The sequence below is a fragment of the Pristiophorus japonicus genome, chromosome 15 (assembly GCF_044704955.1).
Source record: "Pristiophorus japonicus isolate sPriJap1 chromosome 15, sPriJap1.hap1, whole genome shotgun sequence".
NCBI lineage: Eukaryota > Metazoa > Chordata > Chondrichthyes > Pristiophoridae > Pristiophorus > Pristiophorus japonicus.
Window position 1 is genome coordinate 13,917,617 of NC_091991.1, and position 22,322 is coordinate 13,939,938.

At 48.6% G+C, this 22,322-nt stretch overlaps 1 protein-coding gene across 1 annotated transcript in view; it reads left to right on the forward strand.

The window, feature by feature from the left end:
• Window positions 1-22,322, forward strand: part of btbd11b (BTB (POZ) domain containing 11b) — a 146,126-nt gene that overhangs the window by 122,442 nt on the left and 1,362 nt on the right. Inside the window, exons 12-16 of the mRNA XM_070900172.1 lie at window positions 14,655-14,760; window positions 14,866-14,968; window positions 17,955-18,045; window positions 19,174-19,242; window positions 20,184-20,297. Of these exons, the coding sequence (XP_070756273.1) occupies window positions 14,655-14,760; window positions 14,866-14,968; window positions 17,955-18,045; window positions 19,174-19,242; window positions 20,184-20,297 (483 nt within the window). The remainder of the gene's footprint in view (window positions 1-14,654; window positions 14,761-14,865; window positions 14,969-17,954; window positions 18,046-19,173; window positions 19,243-20,183; window positions 20,298-22,322) is intronic.

Sequence of the window (22,322 nt, forward strand, 5' to 3'; positions counted from 1 at the left end):
TATGTTGAGGAACCAACTAGGGGGGAGGCCATCTTAGACTGGGTGTTGTGTAATGAGAGAGGACTAATTAGCAATCTCATTGTGCGAGGCCCCTTGGGGAAGAGTGACCATAATATGGTGGAATTCTGCATTAGGATGGAGAATGATACAGTTAATTCAGAGACAATGGTCCAGAACTTAAAGAAGGGTAACTTTGAAGGTATGAGGCGTGAATTGGCTAGGATAGATTGGCGATACTTAAGGGGTTGACTGTGGATGGGCAATGGCAGACATTTAGAGACCGCATGGATGAACTACAACAATTGTACATCCCTGTCTGGCGTAAAAATAAAAAAGGGAAGGTGGCTCAACCGTGGCTATCAAGGGAAATCAGTATTAAAGCCAAGGAAGTGGCATACAAATTGGCCAGAAATAGCAGCGAACCCGGGGACTGGAAGAAATTTAGAACTCAGCAGAGGAGGACAAAGGGTTTGATTAAGGCAGGGAAAATGGAGTACGAGAAGAAGCTTGCAGGGAACATTAAGACGGATTGCAAAAGTTTCTATAGATATGTAAAAAGAAAAAGGTTAGTAAAGACAAACATAGGTCCCCTGCAGTCAGAATCAGGGTAAGTCATAACAGGGAACAAAGAAATGGCAGACCAATTGAACATGTACTTTGGTTCGGTATTCACTAAGGAGGACACAAACAACCTTCCGGATATAAAAGGGGTCAGAGGGTCTAGTAAGGAGGAGGAACTGAGCGAAATCTTTATTAGTCGGGAAATTGTGTTGGGGAAATTGATGGGATTGAAGGCCGATAAATCCCCAGGGCCTGATGGACTGCATCCCAGAGTACTTAAGGAGGGGGCCTTGGAAATAGCGGATGCATTAACAGTCATTTTCCAACATTCCATTGACTCTGGATCAGTTCCTATGGAGTGGAGGGTAGCCAATGTAACCCCACTTTTTAAAAAAGGAGGGAGAGAGAAAACAGGGAATTATAGACCGGTCAGCCTGACCTCAGTAGTGGGTAAAATGATGGAATCAATTATTAAGGATGTCAAAGCAGCGCATTTGGAAAGAGGTGACATGATAGGTCCAAGTCAGCATGGATTTGTGAAAGGGAAATCATGCTTGACAAATCTTCTGGAATTTTTTGAGGATGTTTCCAGTAGAGTGGACAAGGGAGAACCAGTTGATGTGGTATATTTGGACTTTCAGAAGGCTTTCGACAAGGTCCCACACAAGAGATTAATGTGCAAAGTTAAAGCACATGGGATTGGGGGTAGTGTGCTGACATGGATTGAGAACTGGTTGTCAGACAGGAAGCAAAGAGTAGGAGTAAATGGGTACTTTTCAGAATGGCAGGCAGTGACTAGTGGGGTACCGCAAGGTTCTGTGCTGGGGCCCCAGCTGTTTACACTGTACATTAATGATTTAGACAAGGGGATTAAATGTAGTATCTCCAAATTTGCGGATGACACTAAGTTGGGTGGCAGTGTGAGCTGCGAGGAGGATGCTATGAGGCTGCAGAGCGACTTGGATAGGTTAGGTGAGTGGGCAAATGCATGGCAGATGAAGTATAATGTGGATAAATGTGAGGTTATCCACTTTGGTGGTAAAAACAGAGAGACAGACTATTATCTGAATGGTGACAGATTAGGAAAAGGGGAGGTGCAACAAGACCTGGGTGTCATGGTACATCAGTCATTGAAGGTTGGCATGCAGGTGCAGCAGGCGGTTAAGAAAGCAAATGGCATGTTGGCCTTCATAGCGAGGGGATTTGAGTACAGGGGCAGGGAGGTGTTGCTACAGTTGTACAGGGCCTTGGTGAGGCCACACCTGGAGTCTTGTGTACAGTTTTGGTCTCCTAACTTGAGGAAGGACATTCTTGCTATTGAGGGAGTGCAGCGAAGGTTCACCAGACTGATTTCCGGGATGGCGGGACTGACCTATCAAAAAAGACTGGATCAACTGGCTTGTATTCACTGGAGTTCAGAAGAATGAGAGGGGACCTCATAGAAACATTTAAAATTCTGATGGGTTCAGACAGGTTAGATGCAGGAAGAATGTTCCCAATGTTGGGGAAGTCCAGAACCAGGGGTCACAGTCTAAGGATAAGTGGTAAGCCATTTAGGACCGAGATGAGGAGAAACTTCTTCACCCAGAGAGTGGTGAACCTGTGGAATTCTCTACCACAGAAAGTTGTTGAGGCCAATTCACTAAATATATTCAAAAAGGAGTTAGATGAAGTCCTTACTACTAGGGGGATCAAGGAGTATGGCGAGAAAGCAGAAATGGGGTACTGAAGTTGCATGTTCAGCCATGAACTCATTGAATGGCGGTGCAGGCTAGAAGGGCCGAATGGCCTACTCCTGCACCTATTTTCTATGTTTCTATGTTTATGTTTCTAATACCCGCCCTCCTGTATGGCTCAGAGATATGGACCATGTACAGTAGATACCTCAAGTCGCTGGAGAAATAACACCAACGATGTCTCCGCAAGATCCTCCTAATCGCCTGGGAGGACAGACACACCAACATTAGCGTCCTCGTCCAGGCCAGCGTCCTCGTCCAGGCCAACATCCCCAGCATTGAAGCACTGACCACACTTGATCAGCTCCGCTGGGCAGGCCACGTAGTTCGCATGCCAGACACGAGACTCCGAAAGCAAGCGCTCTACTCTGAACTCGTCCACGGCAAACGAGCCAAAGGTGGGCAGCGGAAACGTTACAGGGACACCCTCAAAGCCTCCCTGATAAAGTGTGACATCCCCACTGACACCTGGGAGTCCTTGGCCAAAGACCACCCTAAGTGGAGGAAGTGCTTCTGGGTTGGCGCTGAGCACCTCGAGTTTCGTCGCCAAGAGTATGCAGAAACCAAGCGCAGGCAGCGGAAGGAGCGTGCGGCAAACCAGACTCCCCGCCCACCCTTTCCTTCAACCACAGTCTGTCCCACCTGTGACAGAGACCGTGGTTCTCATATTGGGACTGTGCAGCCACCTGAGAACTCATGCTAAGAGTGGAAGCAAGTCTTCCTCGATTCCGGGGGACTGCCAATGATGATGATGATGATATGTCTGTCTGTGTGTGTGTGTGTGTGTTGGTCAGTGTGTGAGTGTGTGTATCTATGTGAGTGTGTCTGTGTGAGTATGAGTGTATGTGTGTGTGTTGCATGAGCAAAAGGGGCAAAGGCTGCAATGTTTCTTTATGCAGAATAAAATATACTGAAATGTTGTCCTCTGCTTGCAGATGTTGATCTGGACAGCACTGAGCAATGCACACCATCCATCTCTGGCACACAACGGCAGTGTGTGACACTAACGTCTCCCACCCAGAGTCACGAAGACCAGGCGGGAGAGGAGGGAGAAGTACCAGTCTTCGATCCACTTGAGGTCGAGGAGCTGCAAGAGGAGGACTCCAGCCTCCTGACATGTGTGCCACCTGTCCAGCCAACATCGGTGTTGGGGTCTGACTCATTAGGATTCGAGTCGGACGAGGCAGGACCAAGTGCTGGGAGGCACAGAGGTCGAGACGGAAAAGCCACCAAGCCGCCAGCACCCAGGATGATGCAACAATCCGAGGAGGATGGAGGACGGACCGCAGCAATTCAGGAAATGGTCCAGCTGTCGAGGATGAGCGTGGAACTAGCTCGTGATGTGCTGCAGACCATGGCTGGGAGAGCTGTCGGCATCGCCACCGTTGCTGAGCAGCATTCGGCCAATATTTCGCGGCTCATTAGTGCGGTGGAGCGAAACACCGACTCTGTTGAGGCGCTGAGGCAAGCGATGGTTTCTGGCCATGTCATGCAACCCCCCTGAGCCTACACCATCGAGGCCGACAGATCGAGGAGCCGGAGATGCCGGCGACTTCCATCACGCCCCCTACATTCTCTCCCAGACAAACACGGCAGCAGCGCTCTGGTTGCCCTCCTGCATAACGTGATGGAGCAGAGGCGGTGAGGGGCAGGGGTGCGGCTCACCGTGGTGAAGGCGGATCCGTGAAGAGGATGATGGACCTCACATTGGAGGGTGGGGAGGGGGAAGAGAGGTGGTGGTAGTGGATAGAGGGTTGGGTGTTGGTGGTGGATATGTTCTTTACTCCTCATTAAGTTGTGGCTGTTGTTTCACATGGGTCGTTGTGAATGTCACTTGACTGGTCTCGGAACAACAGTACATATGTTGGATTCAATTGTTTGCATGTTCTATCACTTTGGCATGCTGCACTATTCAATACAGTCACACTGTTCACCCACTCTTGGTCAGTGTCTCACTTTTGCATTATCTGCGGTGTGTCCTGAGAAGAAGACAAATCTCCTTCGGGGGTACTGCTGTATGACGAATCTCTTGCCCTCCACATATGATGCGACTGTTTAATGGGTCCTGTCATCAGGCGATTGCGATGCGACAAGTAAGGGTCACCAATGCAGGAAGGCTGCCATTCAATGAGAGACAGTTACACTACTTGCAGGGCACACATTAAGGCTTGTACTTCAGTCCATATTTTCTTAGGTCCAACATCGCGGAGTCCCACCCCTGATATCACATGTTCCTCAGTGACCTTGCAGTCCATTATATATCTTTTTCCATCTTCTATACTTGAGGTGATGCTGTTCTCACTATCACATGCTGCAACCTGCCAGAGCATTACATGGTCGCATTTTCGCCTATTTACTATGACAGAAGCTCGTTACATCTGTACACTCACATTCTGCCAATAACTCTGTTCTGCCTGCAAGGGTCTACAAACTCTTGTAGGGCATCTCCAGTGAGCCTTTACCATCTCTAACAATTCCTTACCGCTTTCTCCACCACACCTTCCCTTCAACGGAGAACTTTTAATTTACATGTCTGAACTCATTCTGTGCAGGTTAAGGTCGATCAGATAACTAATTCTGAGCCTGTGATAATGGTGCAGCATATGGACGCTACCCGGGATGTGCAGCGCTGCAACACTCTCAGCGATTCTCCCTGCCGCCCGATTGACAGCCAGCTCACACCATCTTTTTGCCAGCGATCCTCCTGGCGGGCGGGGGGCACGATCTTAGAGGACGGTTCACGAGGAATGTCCCTGTTTTTGAGTCTCCGGCATGAGCAGGCGGCAGAATGTTGCGCCAGCGGTACTTCAGCGAGGAATCTTCCGCCAGGCGGGATCTGGGCGACAGAGAAATTGGGCGGGGCATGGGCGGGGCCTGAGGAATCAGGCGGGGGGTGGTCGGGGCCTGAGGAATCAGGCGGGGCCTGGGCGACACATGGGCAGGGCCTGAGGAATTGGGTGGGGCATGGGCGGGGCCTGAGGAATCTGGCAGGGCATGGGCGACAACTGGGCGGGACCTCAGGAATCAGGCGGAGCCTGGGTGACAAATGAGCATGACCTGAGGAATCGGGCAGGGGGGGGGGGGGCCTGGAAAGCAGATGGGCGGGACCTTGGAAATTGGGCGAGGTATGGGCGGGGCCTGGGGAATCAGGCGTGACATGGGCGGCAGATGGGCGGGGCCCGAGGAATTGGGCGGGGCCTGTAGAGTCGGGCGGGGCCTGGGCAACAGATGGGCAGAACCTCTGCGGCTGTGGGTGGGACTCTCACCAAGTTCGGGCCCCTCGAATCTGACAGGTCTGAACGAGGCCGTTCGGCCCGTCGTGCCTGTGCCGGCTGATTGACCGAGCGATCCGATTCATCCCACAGATATATTGGGGATTGTATGGGAAAGACATTAGTGAAGAAAAAATGCTAAATACTGGATGGGATAAGAATTGATAAAGAGGAGATGCTAGAAAGGCTGGCTGTACTTAAAAGTAGATAAGTCACCAGGACCAGATGGGATGCATCCTGGGATGCTGATAGGTTAAGGAGGAAATCACAGAGGTACTGGCCATAATCTTCCAATCCTCCATAGATACATGGGGGGTGCCAGAGGACTGGAGAATTGCAAATGTTACGTCCTTGTTCAAGAAAGGGTGTAAGGATAAACCCAGCAACTACAGGCCAGTCAGTTTAACCTCGGTCGTGGGGAAGCTTTTCGATACCATAATCAGGGAAAAAAATTAACAGTCACTTGGGTAGGGGTGGATTAATTAAGGAAAGCCAGCACGGATTTGTTAAAGGCAAATCGTGTTTAACCAATTTGATCCGAGTTTTTTGATGAGGTAACAGAGAGGGTTGATGAGGGCAAAGTGGTTGACATGGTGTACATGGACTTCCAAAAGGCGTTTGACAAAGTGCCACATAATAGGCCAGTCAGCAAAGTTGAAGCCCATGGAATAAAAGGGACAGTGGCAGCATGTATACGAAATTGGCTCAGTGACAGGAAACAGAGAGTAGTGGTGAACTGGAGGAAGGTATACCGTGGTGTTCCTCAGGGGTCGGTACTGGGACCACTGCTTTTCTTGATATACATTAATGACTTGGATGTGAATGTACAGAGCACAATTTCAAAATTTGCAGATGACACAAAACTTGGAAGTATAGTGAACAGTGAGGAGGATAGTGATAGACTTCAAGAGGACATAGACAGGATGGTGGAATGGGCAGATACGTGGCAGATTAAATTTAATGCATAAAAGTGTGAAGTGATAAATTTTGGTAGAAAAAAATTAGGAGGAAATATAAACTAAATGGTACAATCCTAAAGGGGGTGCATGAACAGCGAGACCTGGGGGTATATGTGCACAAATCATTGAAGGTGGCAGGGCAGGTTGAGAAAGCAGTTAAACATAGAAACATAAAAAATAGGTGCAGGAGTAGGCCATTCGGCCCTTCAAACCTGCTCCACCATTCAATAAGATCATGGCTGATCATTCACCTCAGTATCCCTTTCCTGCTTTCTCTCCATACCCCTTGATCCCTTTAGCCGTAAGGACCATATCTAACTCCCTCTTGAATATATCCAATGAACTGGCATCAACGACTCTCTGCGGCAGGGAATTCCACAGGTTAACAACTCTCTGAGTGAAGAAGTTTCTCCTCATCTCAGTCCTAAATGGCCTACCCCTTATCCTAAAACTGTGTCCCCTGGTTCTGGACTTCCCCAACATCGAGAACGTTCTTCCTGCATCTAACCTGTCCCGTCCCGTCAGAATCGTATATGTTCCTATGAGATCCCCTCTCATCCTTCTAAACTCCAATGTATAAAGGCCCAGTTGATCCAGTCTCTCCTCATTTGTCAGTCCTGCCATCCCGGGAAACAGTCTGGTGAACCTTCGCTGCACTCCCTCAATAGCAAGAACGTCCTTCCTCAGATTAGGAGACCAAAACTGAACACAATATTCCAGGTGAGGCCTCACCAAGGCCCTGTACAACTGCAGTAAGACCTCCCTGGTCCTATGCTCAAGGGATCCTGGGCTTCATATATAGTGGCGTAGAGTACAAAAGTGTGAAAATTATGCTGAACCTTTATAAAGTACTGGTTTGGCCCCAACTGGAGCGGGTGCGGAAAAGATTTACGAGAATGATTCCAGGGATGAGGGACTTCAGTTACGCAGATAGACTGGAGAAGCTGGGGTTGCTCTCCTTGGAGCAGAGGAGATTTGATAGAGGAGTTCAAAATCATGAGGGTTCTAGACAGAGTAGATAGAGAGTAACTATTCCCATTGGCGGAAAGATCAAGAACCAGAGGACACAGATTTAAGGTGATGGGAAGAAGAACCAAAGGCGACATGAGGAAAAACTATTTTACGCAGCAAGCGGTTAGGATCTGGAATGCACGGCCTGAGAGGGTGGTGGAGGCAGATTCAATGTTATCTTTCAAAGGGGAGTTACAGAGCTACGGGGAAAGGGCGGTGGAGTGGGACTGGCTGAGGTGCTCTTGCAGAGAGCCGGCACGGGCTCGATGGGCCGAATGGCCTCCTATGCTGTAACCATTCTATGAATCTGTACCATGGGATGTCTGACCAGAAACGGTGCGGGAATCAGAATCCAGAATCGCTTTTAAAAGGGAAATCGAGAAATATTTGAAAAAGAAAAATGTAAAAGGGTCTGGAGGTCAGGGCAGCGATAGGACTGAGGACGAGACACTTTCAGAGTGCCGGCACAGACACGATACGCTGAATGGCCTCGTTCTGTGCTGTAAAATTCTACAATTCTATCTTTAATTTATAATCGCTCAGTATCAACTTGCTGACCAGTGGAATCGATCGATTACTCGAGATCAATCACATTAGAACCGTTCATAATCCCGAGGGCCACTAATGGGTCATAAAACAGAGAGAATCTTCCTCTGCTCCGAAATAACTTCACAGCAGTGAACCGATGGTTAGCCGAGCTGCAATAGTCAGTGTGTGGTTAGTGGCTGATTCACAGTGAGCGATACAGCAAGGTTATACTGCACAGAATTACTGTCATGTCTCAAAACATCACGCCCCAAAAGGTGGTGATGACACAAGCAAATCGCCCGAGCATTGTTCACTGCCCTCTCCCGACCTTTAAACAGTTGCACAATGACAGCAGGCAAACCCATCTCACAGAAACCCGACAGAAGCCAAAGGTGAGAAAAATGTCACGGAAAAAGCAAAAGATGGTTCACTCCATGTAAGTGAAAATGGAACTGAGAACGAGAGAGCGTCGTACCCCGTTCCCTCGGTTCCCCCCCGGGTCAGCAAACCCAGCCTCACTGAGACAAGGCCTCACGGAGGGCAGTGATCGATGATGAACATTGATGCCGGTGAGCCTGAGCTTGGAGCCCATCAGGAGGACAGGCATTTGGTTCTGGCGCAATGATTTGACCCGAGATCGCTGAATGATGACACGGACAGTATCAGAAACAAATGTTCTGTTCCTTGGCTACTGACGTCGTTCAAAATGATAAACACACAAAGTTCATCCAAGGGAGAAAAAACAAGCAGAAAATGACGTGACTCACTCCACAAAAACCTCCCTCCCTCCCTCCCCGGAACAATCTATATTAATGACTTGGATGAAGAGACCGAGTGTAATGTAGCCAAGTTTGCTGATGATACAAAGATGGATGGGAAAGCAAGTTATGAGGAGGACACAAAGAATCTGCAAAGGGATATAGACAGGCTAAGTGAGTGGGCAAAAATTTGGCAGATGGGAGTATAATGTAGGAAAATGTGAGGTTATCCACTTTGTAAGAAATAATAGAAAAAAAATTATAATTTAAATGGGGGAAATTGCATAGTGCTGCAGTACAGAGGGACCTGGGGGTCCTTGTGCATGAAACACAATAAGTTAGTATGCAGGTACAGCAAGTAATCAGGAAGGCAAATGGGATGTTGGCCTTTATTGCAAGGGGGATGGAGTGTAAAAGCAGAAAACTCCTGTCCAGGGTTTTGGTGAGACCACACCTGGAGTACTGCGTACAGTTTTGTTCTCCTTATTTAAGGAAGGATATACTTGCATTGGAGGCTGTTCAGAGAAGGTTCACTGGGTTGATTCCAGAGGTGAGGGGGTTGACTTATGACGATAGGTTGAATAGGTTGGGCCTCTACACATTAGAGTTCCGAAGAATGAGAGGTGATCTTAGTGAAACATAAGATAATGAGGGGGCTCGACAAGGTGGATGCAGAGAGGATATTTCCACTCATAGGGGAAACTAAAACTAGGGGACATAGCCTTAGAATAAGGGGTCGCCCATTTAAAACTGAGATAAGGAGAAATTTCTTTTTTGAGAGAGTTGTAAATCTGTGGAATTCTCTGCCCCAGAGAGCTGTGGAGGCAGGGTCATGAAAAATATTTAAGGCGGATATAGACAGATTTTTGAGCGATAAGGGAGTAAAGAGTTATGGAGAGCGGGCAGGGAATAATAATATCACCTCTCATTCTTCTAAACTCCAATAAGTATAGGCCCAACCTACGCAACCTTTCTTCATAAGTCAAACCCTTCATCTCAGGAATCAACCTCGTGAACCTTCTCTGAACTGCCGCCAATGCAAGTATATCCCTCCTTAAATTAGGAGACCAAAACTGTACGCAGTACTCTAGGTGTGGTCTCACTAATACCCTGTACAGTTGTAGCAGAACTTCTCTGCTTTTATACTCCATCCCCCTTGCAATAAAGGCCAACATTCCATTTGCCTTCCTGATTACTTGCTGTACCTGCATACTAACTTTTTGTGTTTCATGCACAAGGACCCCCAGGTCCCTCTGTACTGCAGCATGTTGTAATTTTTCTCCATTTAAATAATTATTTGCTTTTTTATTTTTTCTGCCAAAGTGGATAACCTCACATTTTCCTACATTATACTCCATCTGTCAAATTTTTGCACACTCACTTAGCCTGTCTATATCCTTCTGCAGATTTTTTGTGTCCTCCTCACAATTTGCTTTCCCACCCATTTTTGTATCATCAGCAAACTTGGCTACATTCCACTCGGTCCCTTCATCCAATTCATTAATATAGATTGTAAATAGTTGAGGCCCCAGCACCGATCCCTGTGGCACCCCACTAGTTACTGTTTGCCAACCGGAAAATGACCCATTTATCCCGACTCTCTGTTTTCTGTTAATTAGCCAATCATCTATCCATGCTAATATATTACCTCCAACCCCGTGAGCTTTTATCTTGTGCAGTAACCTTTTATGTGGCACCTTATCGAATGTCTTCTGGAAATCCAAATATACCATATCCACTGGTTCCCCCTCATCCACCCTGCTCGTTACATCCTCAAAGAACTCCAGCAAATTTGTCAAAAATGATTTCCCTTTCATTAAAACAATGCTGACTCTGCTTGACTGTATTATGCTTTTCCAAATGTCATGCTACTGCTTCCTTAATAATGGATTCCAGCATTTTCCCAATGACAGATGTTCGGCTAACTGGTCTATAGTTTTCTGCTTTCTGTCTGCCTTTTTTTAAATAAGCGCATTACATTTGCATTTTTCCAATTTGCTGAGACCGCCCCAGAATCCAGGGAATTTTGGTAGATTACAACCAATGCATCCACTATCTCTGCAGCCGCTTCTTTTAAGACCCTAGGATGCAAGCCATCAGGTCCAGGGGACTTGTCCACCTTTAGTCCCATTATTTTAACACTCGGCGGCTGTGGGTTGGACTCTCACCAAGTTCGGGCCCCTAGAATCTGACAGGTCTGAACGAGGCTATTCGGCCTGTCGTGCCTGTGCCGGCTGATTGACCGAGCGATCCGATTCATCCCACAGATATATTGGGGATTGTATGGGAAAGATATTAGTAAAGAAAAAATGCTAAATACTGGATGGGATAAGAATTGATAAAGAGGAGATACTAGAAAGGCTGGCTGTACTTAAAATAGATAAATCACCAGAGGTTAGATAAAGGTTAAGGAGGAAATCACAGAGGTACTGGCCATAATCTTCCAATCCTCCATAGATACGGGGGTTGTTCCAGAGGACTGGAGAATTGCAAATATTACACTCTTGTTCAAAAAAGGGTGTAAGGATAAACCCAGCAACTACAGGCCAGTCAGTTTAACCTCGGTTATGGGGAAGCTTTTTGAAACAGTAATCAGGGAAAAACTTAATGACTTCGATAGGTGTGGATTAATTAAGGAAACCCAGCACAGATTTGTTAAAGGCAAATCGTGTTTAACTAACTTGATAAGAGCTTTTTGATGAGGGCAATGCAGTTGATATGGTATACATGGATTTCCAAAAGGCGTTTGATAAAGTACCACATAATAGGCTTGCCGGCAAAGTTAAAGCCCATGGAATAAAAGGGATAGTGGCAGCATGGAATCGAAATTGGCTCAGTGACAGGAAACAGAGAGTAGTGGTGAACTATTGTTTTTCGGACTGTAGGAAGGTATACAGTGATGTTCCCTAGGGGTCGGTACTAGGACCACTGCTTTTCTTGATATATAATAATGAATTGGTTATAGATGTACAGGGCACAATTTCAAAATTTGCAGATGACACAAAACTTGGAAGTATAGTGAACAGTGAGAAGTATAGTGATAGACTTAAAAATACATAGACGGGCTGTTGGAATGGGCGGACACGTGGCAGATGAAATTTAACGCAGAAAAATGTGAAGTGATACATTTTGGTAGAAAGAATGAGGAGAGGAAATATAAACTAAAGAATACAATACTAAAGGGGGTGCATGAACAGAGGGACACTTGCGGAGGAGCGGCGAGAGATAGTGACGGAGGAGCGGCGAGAGATCGTGGCGGAGGAGCGGCGAATGTTTTTGTGGCGGAGGTGCTGCAAATGAGGGTACGGGGCCCAGAAGAGCCGAAGGCCCAGGGGCAGCACGGGCCAGCCCACACTGCGATATGTGTGCGCACTAGGTCCGTGCAACAGAGCAGGTCTCCAATTGTCCTAGTTAATCCTTGCCACTAGATAAAGGCCTACCTCCGTCAAGCCCGTGTGTTGGCTGACTTGCAAAGGTCACCACACGTTAAAAAAATCCACGCACCGGCATCTTCCACCCCCTCAACTGGAGTTCAGGACTGGAACATCGGGTCCTCCATTGAAACATCTGTGATCTCATGGAAGCAAGTCATCCTCGTTCGAGAGATCGCCTATGATGATGATCTCTAGAGTAAATGTGAAAATATTGTTGAATGTGGCAGGGCAGGTTGATAAAGCGGTAAAAATAGCTTACGGGATCCTGGGCTTCATAGATAGAGACATTGAGTACAAATTGTGATGAACCTGTATATAAAAAACAGGCTCGGCCTCAACTGACGTATTGAGTCCTACTCTGGGCACCGTACTTTAGAAAGGATATGAAGGATCTGAAGTGTTCAAAATCATGGTGGGTCTGGACAGAGTAGATTTGGCGGAAGGGTCGAGAACCAGAGGACGCAGATTTAAGGTGATTGGCAAAAGAACCAAAGGCGACATGAGGAAAAACTTTTTTTACGCAGCGAGAGGTTAGAATCTGGAATGCACGGCCTGAGAGGGTGCTGGAGGCAGACTCAATCACGGGAGTTTGATAAATAGCTAAAAGAAAAAAAATTGCAGGGCTACGGGGAAAGGGTGGGGGAGTGGGACTGGCTGAAGTGCTCTTGCAGAGAGCCGGCATGGGCCGAATGGCCTCCTGTGCTGTGACCATTCTATGGTCCGGGGATACTGCAACATTCGAAGGCAACGGAGAGATGTGTGAAGAATAATCACACCAGATAGAGCAGCTCCAAAACTGAACAACACCTTGCATTTTATATAGCGCCTTTAACATAGTAAAACATTCCAAGGTGCTTCACAAGAGCAATTATCAAACATCATTTGACACCGAGCCGCATAAAGAGATGTCAGGTCAGGCAACCCAAATGCTTGGTCAAAGAGGTCGGTTTTAAGGAGCGTCTTAAAGGAGGAGAGGTTTAGAGAGGAATTTCCAGAGCTTGGGGTCCAGGTAACAGAAGGCACGGCCACGATGTTGAGCGATTTGAATCAGGGATGCGCAAATGACCAGAATTAGAGCGCAGACATCTCGGGGGTTGTGGGGCTGGAGGAGATTACAGAGATAGGGAGGGGCGAGGCCATGGAGGGATTTGAAAACAAGGATGAGAATTTTGAAATCAAGGCGTTGCTTAACTAGGAGCCAATGTAGGTCAGTGAGCACAGGGGGTGATGGGTGAATGGGACTTGGTGCGAGTTAGGACATGGGTAGGAGAGTTTTGGATGAGCTCAAGGTTACAGAGGGTAGAATGTGTTAGCCCAGCCAGGAGTATGTTGGAATAGTCAAGTCTAGCAGTAACAAAGGCATGGATGAGGGTTTTAGAGGCTGGGTATTCTGCGGCGAGTGACTCACCTCCTGACTCCCCAAAGCTTTTCCACCAGCTACGAGGCACAAGTCAGGAGTGTGATGGAATACTCTCTACTTGCCTGGATGAGTGCAGCTCCAACAACTCTCAAAACCTCGGCACCATCCAGGACAAAGCAGCCCGCTTGATCAACACCCCATCCACCACCTTCAACACTCACTCCCTCCCCCACTGGCGCACCGTGGCTCCAGTGTGCACCATCTGTAATATGCACTGCAGCAAACTCACCAAGGCTTCTTCAGCAGCACCTCCCAAACCTGCGTCCTCTACCACCCAGAAGGACAAGGGCAGCAGACACATGGGAACACCACCACCTCCATGTTCCCCTCCAAGTCACACACCATCCTGACTTGGAAATATATCAGCCGTTCCTTCATCGTCGCTGGGTCAAAATCCTGGAACTCCCTCCCTAACAGCACTGTGGGAGCACCTTCACCGCACGGACTGCAGCGGTTCAAGAAGGCGGCTCACCACCACCTTCTTAAGGGCAGCTAGGGATGGGCAATAAATGCTGGCCTTGCCAGCGACGCCCACATCCCGAGAATAACTTTTAAAAAAGAAGCAGATGAGCTGAGGCGTGGTGGCAACAGGCGATGGTACAGAGAGGGAGACGGGGAGATGGCACGGAGAGGGAGATGGCACGGAGAGGGAGACGGGCAGATGGTACAGAGAGGGACATGGACGATGGTACAGAGGGAGACGGGCAGATGGTACAGAGAGGGACACGGACGATGGTACAGAGGGAGACGGGTAGGTGGCACGAAGAAGGAAATGGGCAGATGGTACAGAGAGGGACACGGGCGATTTTTCAGAGAGGGCACAGGCAGACTGATAATGATTGAGTAACCGATACCGTGGCTTTGGATAGTTCCTGTGGTACAGTTGGCGGAGATCAGAATCAGCATCAAGCTCTGATAAATACATTTGCAGTCGCACAGCCTCATTCTTTGCCTTTTCATTCACTCTGATTTCAGAATGAAGCAATCAGTCAGCAGTTGGCGGCGATTTTCGTTCAGTGCTACGGCCCATACCCGATTCCCAAGTTTACAGAAATCAAACGGAAACAGATTTCACGGTTGGGTATGTACTCCAGGCTTGTCGTCATTTAACTCTGCGTTTGTGTTACTGTCATTTAACCCTTGTGTTGTTGCTGTAATATAACCCTGCATTTTGTGTTATTGATAGATCCTCACTTTCTGAATAACAAGGAGATGTCTGACGTCACGTTTCTGGTGGAAGGGAAGCCATTCTATGCTCACAGAGTGTTGCTATTTACGGCCTCACCCAGGTAAACCCCTTCCTTCATTTCTTATAGGTTCTGTGCTGGGTATTGGGGGCGGGCCGATGGGGGCGGGGCCAGGCTGGTGTTGGGGTCGGAGCCGGTAAGGTATCAGGAAGATATGGGGCAGGTCCAGGATGGTATGGGGGTGGGGGGGGGGCAGGGCTGGGGTGGTGTTGGTATTGGGGGCGGGGCCGGGCTGGTGTTGGGGATGGGCAGGATATGGTATTGGGGGGAGGGGGCGGGGCCGGGAAGTAATGGGGCAGGGCCAGGATGGTATGGGGTGGGCGGGGCCGGGATGGTGTTGGGGGCGGGGCCGGGGTGGTGTTGTGGGTGGGCCCGAATGTGATGGGGGCGGGCCAGGATGGTGTTGGTATTGGGGGTGAGGCTGGGATGGTGTTGGGGGCGGGGCCGGGATGGTGGTGGGGGCGGGGCCGGGGTGGTGTTGGGGGCGGGGCCGGGGTGGTGTTGGGGGCGGGACCGGGGTGGTGTTGGGGACGGGACCGGGGTGGTGTTGGGGACGGGACCGGGGTGGTGTTGGGGGCGGGGCCGGGATGATACGGGTGTGGGGCCAGAATGGTATTGGGGCGGGGCCAGCACGGTATAGGGCGGGGGCGGGATGGTGTTCAGTAATGTGGTGAGCAGAACTGCACGCAGTACTCTAGCTGCGGCCTAAGTAGTGTTTTATGCAGTTCACGCAGAACCTCCTATTCTATTCTGTGCCTCAGTTAAGGCAAGTATTCCGTATGCCTTCTTAACCACCTTATCTACCTGGCCTGCTACCTTCAGGGATCTGTGGTCATGCACTCCAAGGTCCCTTTGTTCCTCTACGCTTCTCAGTGTCCTACCATTTATTGTGTATTCCCCTTCCTTGTTAGCCACCCCAAATGAATTACCTCACACTTCTCTGGATTGAATTCTATTTGCCACAGTTCTGCCCACCTGACCAGGTCATTGATATCTTCCTGCAGTCTACAGCTTTCTTCTTCATTATCAACCACACAGCCAATTTTAGTATCATCAGCAAACCAGCGACACCCCACTGGAAAAAGCCTTCCAGTCCAAAAGCACCCATCAACCATTACCCTCTGCTTCCTGCCGCTGAGCTAGTTTTGAATCCAACTTGCCACTCTACCTTGGATCCCATGAGCTTTTACTTTCACAAGTCTGCCATGTGGCACCTTATCAAAAGTCTTGCACAAATCCATATACACTACATCAAACGCACTGCCCTCATCGACCCTCCTTGTTACCTCAAAAAATTCAATCAAGTTAGTCAGACACGACATTCCCTTAACAAATCCATGCTGACTGTCCCCGATTAAGCCATGTCTTTCTAAATGAAGATTTATCCTGTCCCTCTGAATTTTCTCCCATAATTTTCCCACCACCGAGGTTAGGATGACTGGCCTGTAATTACTCGGCCTATCCCTTTCTCCTTTTTTAAACAAAGGTACAACATTAGCTGTCCTCCAGTCCTCCGGCACCACACCTGTAGCCAGAGAAGATTGGAAAATGATGGTCAGAGCCTCTGCTATTTCCTATTTTGTTTCTCTTAACAGCCTGGGATACATTTCACCCGGGTCTGGGTATTTATCCACTTTCAAAGCTGCTAAACCCCTTTATACTTCCTCTCTCATTATATTTATTTCATCTAATATTTCACACTCCTCCTCCATGATTGCAATGTCTGTATCGCCTCTCTCCTTTGTGAAAACAGGTGCAAAGTATTCATTAAGAACCATATCCACGTCTTCCGCTTCCACACACAGATTACCTTTATGGTCTCTACTAGGCCCTACCCTTTCTTTAGTTATCCTCTTGCTTTTAATATATTTATAAAATATCTTTGGGTTTTCCTTGCCAAAATATTTTCATGCTCTTTGCCTTCCTAACTTTTTTAATTGCACCCTGCACTTTCTATACCCCTCTAGGCTTTCTGCAGTATTGAGACCTTGGTATCTGTAATAAGCCTCCTTTTTTTTCTATATCCTATTCTGTATGGCCCTTGACATCCAGGGGGCTCTAGATTTGTTAGACACCCTTTTTCTTTAAGGGAACATACTTGCTCTGAATCCTTCGGATCTCTTTGAATGCCTCCCACTGCTCTGACACTGATTTACCTTCAAGTAGCTGTTTCCAGTCCACTATGGCTAAATTAGCTCTCAGCTTAGTAAAATTGGCTTCCCCCAATTGAGAACCTTTATTCCTGGTCTTTCTTTGGCTTTTTCCATAATTACCCTAAACCTAACTGAATTATGATCACTAGCACCAAAATGCTCTCCCACTGATACCCCTTCCACCTGCCCAGCTTCAGTCCCTAAAACTAAATCCAGAACCACCCCCTCCGGTGTTGGGCTTGCTACATACTGACTAAAAAAAGTTCTCTTGAATGCATTTTAGGAATTCTGCATCCTCCATAACTTTCACACTAATTCTATCTCAGCTAATATTAGGGTATTTGAAATCCCCTACTATTACGGCCCTATAGTTTTTGCATATGTGATACGTTTATGCATAAATTTATGAATGGACTTTGTAATATTTTGTGGTCTCTCTCATTTCACCTTTGTGCCCAGGAGGACACTGTGATGTGACATGATGCAGGGATGGTATGATGGGTGTGCGGTGGTGTCTTTGTTAAACGTGGAGATGATCAACCCCCTCCTCCCCCCACCCCCCTCTCCCCTCCCCCCACAAGGTCTAGGGGATATCTGGAGGCTCCTGCAGTTGTGTGAAACGATGGTTCAGTGCTGGGAATGTGTCTTCTGCAATCAGGGAATGGACTCAAATCTCTTTTTTAATGCTGTTTAACTGATGGCGTGTTATTAAACACACAGGTTTAATCATTTTGTATTTAGTATCGGGGCTGCAACCGTTATTTGAAGTTGTGTTTACAGAGAGGCTGTTGGAATTGTGTGTTCCCCATCCCCTGAGTTGTCCTCCGTGACGCTAATCCGACTCTTGCTGACCTCGTTGTTTATGTTTTCTTCAGGTTTAAGATGCTGCTCTCGAGCAGGATGTCCTCGGACAACCCCTCCAGTATTTTCATTGAAATCGGCCACATAAAGTACAATATATTCAAGGTAACCGAACCAGCAACAAACAGCTTGTCCAAAACAGCAGAGCGACAGACAGTGAAGAACGTCAGGCAGTAGCCGTAGCTCAGTGTTGGTTCTCTCGCCTCGGATTGTCACAGTGCTGTGTCTGTGTGAAATTAAGAATCTCCTACTCTAGCCGCGCTTCCCTGATCTTGGTGTACACACATCCCCCACTCCATCACAGCTGTCAGGAGGGTTGTACACAACCACCGGGCATCTTTTACTCTTCCTTCGTTCGGTAGCGTAGTGGTTATGTTAACGATCCGGAGACCCAAGTTCAAATCCCACCACGGCAGCTGGGGATTTAAATTCACTTCATTAAATAAATCTGGAATAAAAAGCTAGTATCAGTAATGGTGACCATAAAACCACCGGATTGTCGTAAAAAACCCATCTGGTTCACTGATGTCCTTTAGGGAAGGAAATCTGCCGTCCTTACCTGGTCTGCAGACCCACAGCAGTGTGGTTGACTCTGAAATGGCCCAGCAAACCACCCAGTTGTAACAAACCACGAGGAAAACCTTCACCACAGGACTGCAGCGGTTCAAGAAGGCGGCTCACCACCACCTTCTCGAGGGCAATTAGGGATGGGCAATAAATGCCGGCCTTGCCAGCGACGCCCACATCCAGAGGAATGAATTTTTAAAACGGGTTCTACCTATACTGTTTCCAACATTCATTGAAATCCTTTCTTCCCTCGCTATAATTGTGCCTTTTATCAATATTGCTTCTCCTCCCCCTTTCCCAATTTCTCTGTCCTTTCTAAAGATCGTACAGCCTGGAATATTTCGCTCCCAATCATGCGCAGCTTGTAGTCAGGTTTCTGTAAAGGCTGCATCATATCCGCTAAACTGAATTTGTGCTTCAAACTCACTTGTTTTATTCCTAACGCTACATGCATTGTGTGTCCATAACTCTGGGTACCTTTCCCCACTCAGCCCCCCGGCCCTGCTGGCCCTGCAGAGACTGACGTGCAAATAGGTTTTAATTTTAAAGAATCCGATGGGGGCAAGTGGATATTTTACAATCTTTCCACCAAAATGTGGTTTTGCCATTATTTTAGTTTCATTCGATTTTGTTGTGAGGGTAATCTGCAACTCCTTCTTTCTGCAGATGGTGATGCAATATCTTTACTACGGAGGGACAGAGACGCTGCAGATTCGGCCCAGCGATATACTGGAGGCAGGTTCCACCTTACACTGATTGGACCCGCTCATTGCTGGTCCTGAGCAATGTGGTGGGGGCGGCTGAATCGGGGGGAGGGGTGAATCAGATGGGGAGGGATAAATTGGGGTTGAGGTGAATCGGGAGAGGGGGCTGAATCGGGATTGGGGGGATGTGAATGGGGGCTGTCGGGGGGTATGAATTGGGGGGGGGTGAGTTGGGGGTGCGTGAATTGGGGAGGGGGTGTGAAACGTTGGAGGTGAGAATCAGGAGGTTGATCTGGTCCAGTCAGTTTGAGGTTGGATGGGTTTGTCTCCAGTGACCCCCCCTCCACAGAAACACTGGGGACCCATCCCCCAGACAGGCTCCGGTCCTGTAGACAGCCTGGAGACCCCACAGCCTGAGTTTGTGCCCGTCCTCCTCCCCCTCCCCCTCCTCCTCCTCCTCCCCATCCCAACCCAACTCCCCTCCGCACCTCCCCTCCTCACCCCCTCCCCACCCAATCCCCAATTCCCCTCTGCTCCTCCCCTCCCCACCCCATCCCCAACTCCCCTCCGCACTTCCCGTCCACCATCCCACTCCTCCTCACCCCTCCCTTCCCCCCCCATCCCCAACTCCCCTCTGTGCCTGTGTGTGTGTGTGTATGTGTGTGTACGTGTGTGTGTGTGGCGGGGGGAGGGGCGGGGGAGTTTGGAGGTATGTGTGGGGCGGGGGGGAGAGGGGGTGTTTGTGAGGGGGGGTGGCGGGGGGGTGCGGGTGAAATGCTCCCCGCGGTGAGTGCAGAATCGATGCTGAGTTTCTCTCGGGGAGTTTGCTGTTGTTTATTTTAGAATCTGAGAAACACTTGCTTTTTAACGACCGATTCTCTCTGAGCATTTTAAGATATTGAGAGTAAAAATGTCAGTGTGTTTATGTTGTGGGATTGCGACACCGAGCTCACGGACACTTTTCTTTTCTAGCTGTTGTCAGCAGCTAAGTTTTTCCAGCTTGATGCTTTGCAGCGGCACTGTGAGCTGGTGTGTGCAAAAAACATCGCCGTCGACACCGGAGTGGAAATGTACAGACACGCCAAGGTCAGGAGCATTGCACAACCTCCGCTCCCGCTCTCGCTCTCTCTTTAGCTCTCTCCCTCCTCGCTCCCTCTGTCTCCCTCTCTCTCTCCCTCTCTCGCTCGCTTTCTCTCTCGCTCCCTCCCTCTCTCTCTCTCTCTCTTTCTCTCTCTCTCTATCTCTAACTCTATCTCTATCTCTATCTCCCTCTCTCGCTCTCTCTCTCTCACTCTTTCTCGCTCCCTCTTTCTCGCTTGCTTTCTCTCTCTCGCTCCCTCTTTCTCTCTATCACGCTCCCTCTCTCTCTCTCTCTCACTATCTATCTCCCCTCTCTCTTTCACTCCCCTTCTCTCTCACTCTATCTCTCTCGCTCTCGCTCGCTCTCTCTCGCTCCCTCTCTATCTCGCTCCCTCTTTCTCACTCCCTCTCTATCGCGCTCTCTCTCACTTCCTCTCTCTCTCGCGCCCTCGCTCTCTCACTATCTATCTCCCCTCTCTCTTTCGCTCCCCCTCTCTCTCACTATCTTATCTCCCCCTCTCTCTCTCTCTCTCCCCCTCTCCCCCTCTCTCTCTCACTATCTCACCCTCCCCCTCTGTCTCCCTCCCCCCCTCTCGCTCCATCTCTCAATCTCTCTTTCACTCCCTCTCGCCCTCTCTCCCTCTCTGTCTCTTGCCCCCTCTCCTGCTCTGTCTCTCTCTCCTTTTCTGCACCTATCCCCTCTCAACTCCTGTAAGGGTCTTGAGTGAAATAAGAAGCAGCTGAGATGCTGGTTTGGTAAACAGAGAATTCTGTTGACGGGCTCAGACACAAAGGCCAGCCATCGCTGCGTGCTCAGTAAAGTACAGAACGCCAACACTAAACATTGGCTGCACGACCTCTCTGTTCTGCTGTAACAGTTGGTTGCTAATCACGGAAATTACAGCACAGACTGAGGAGGTCATTCGGCCCATCAAGTGCAGTTGCTACCTCCTGAACTGGAGTGAATGTGACCGAAAGTTTCAGTGCCAATATAAAACGCATCAGTGTACCTTGTGCCTAACAGCACAACAACTTACATTTATATAGTGCCTTTAACATAATAAAACATCCCAAGGCACTTCACAGGAGTGTTATCAGACAAAATTTGACACCGAGCCACACAAGGAGATAATAGGGCAGATGACCAAAGGCTTAGTCAAAGAGGTGGGTTTTAAGGAGGAGAGAGAGGTAGAGAGGCGGAGAGGTTGAGGCAGGGAGTTCCAGAGCTTGGGGCCCAAGCAGCTGAAGGCACGGCCACCAATGGTGGAGCGATGGAAATTGGGGATGCGCAAGAATTATAGGAATGCAGAGTACAGGTAGTTTGTGGGAAATGAGAGGCCAGCCAGAAGTGCATTGGAATAGTCAAGTCTGTAAGTAACAAAGGCGGATGTGGGTTTCAGCAACAGAGGAGCTGAGGTTGGGGCGGAGACAGATGATGTTATGGAGGTTGAAGTAGGCAGTTTGATGATGGAGAGGATATGTGGTCCGAAGCTCTGCTCAGGGTTAAATATGACTGCAAGGTTGCGAACAGACTGGTTCAGCCTCAGACAGAAGTTGGGGAGAGGGATGGAGTCAATGGCTAGGGAATGGAGTTTGTGGCGAGGACCAAAAACAATGACTTCAGTCCTCCCTATATTCAATTTCTGCCCATCCAGAACTGGATGTCGGACAAGCAGTCTGACAATTTAGAGACCGTGGAGGGGGTCAAGAGAAGTGGTAATGAGGTAGAGCTGAGTGTCGTCAGCGTACATGTGCAAGGGCCTTTATTGCAAGTGGGATGGAGTATAAAAGCAGAGAAGTCCAGCTACAACTGTATAGGGTATTGGTGAGGCCACACCTGGAGTACTACATAGGTCTACGTATTTAAGGAGGGATATACTTGCATTGGAGGCTGTTCAGAGAAGGCTCACGAGGTTGATTCCGGAAATGAGGGGGTTGACTTATGAGGATTGGTTGAGTAGGTTGGGCCTCTACACATTGGAGTTTAGAAGAATGAGAGGTGATCTTATTGAAACGTATAAGATAATGAGG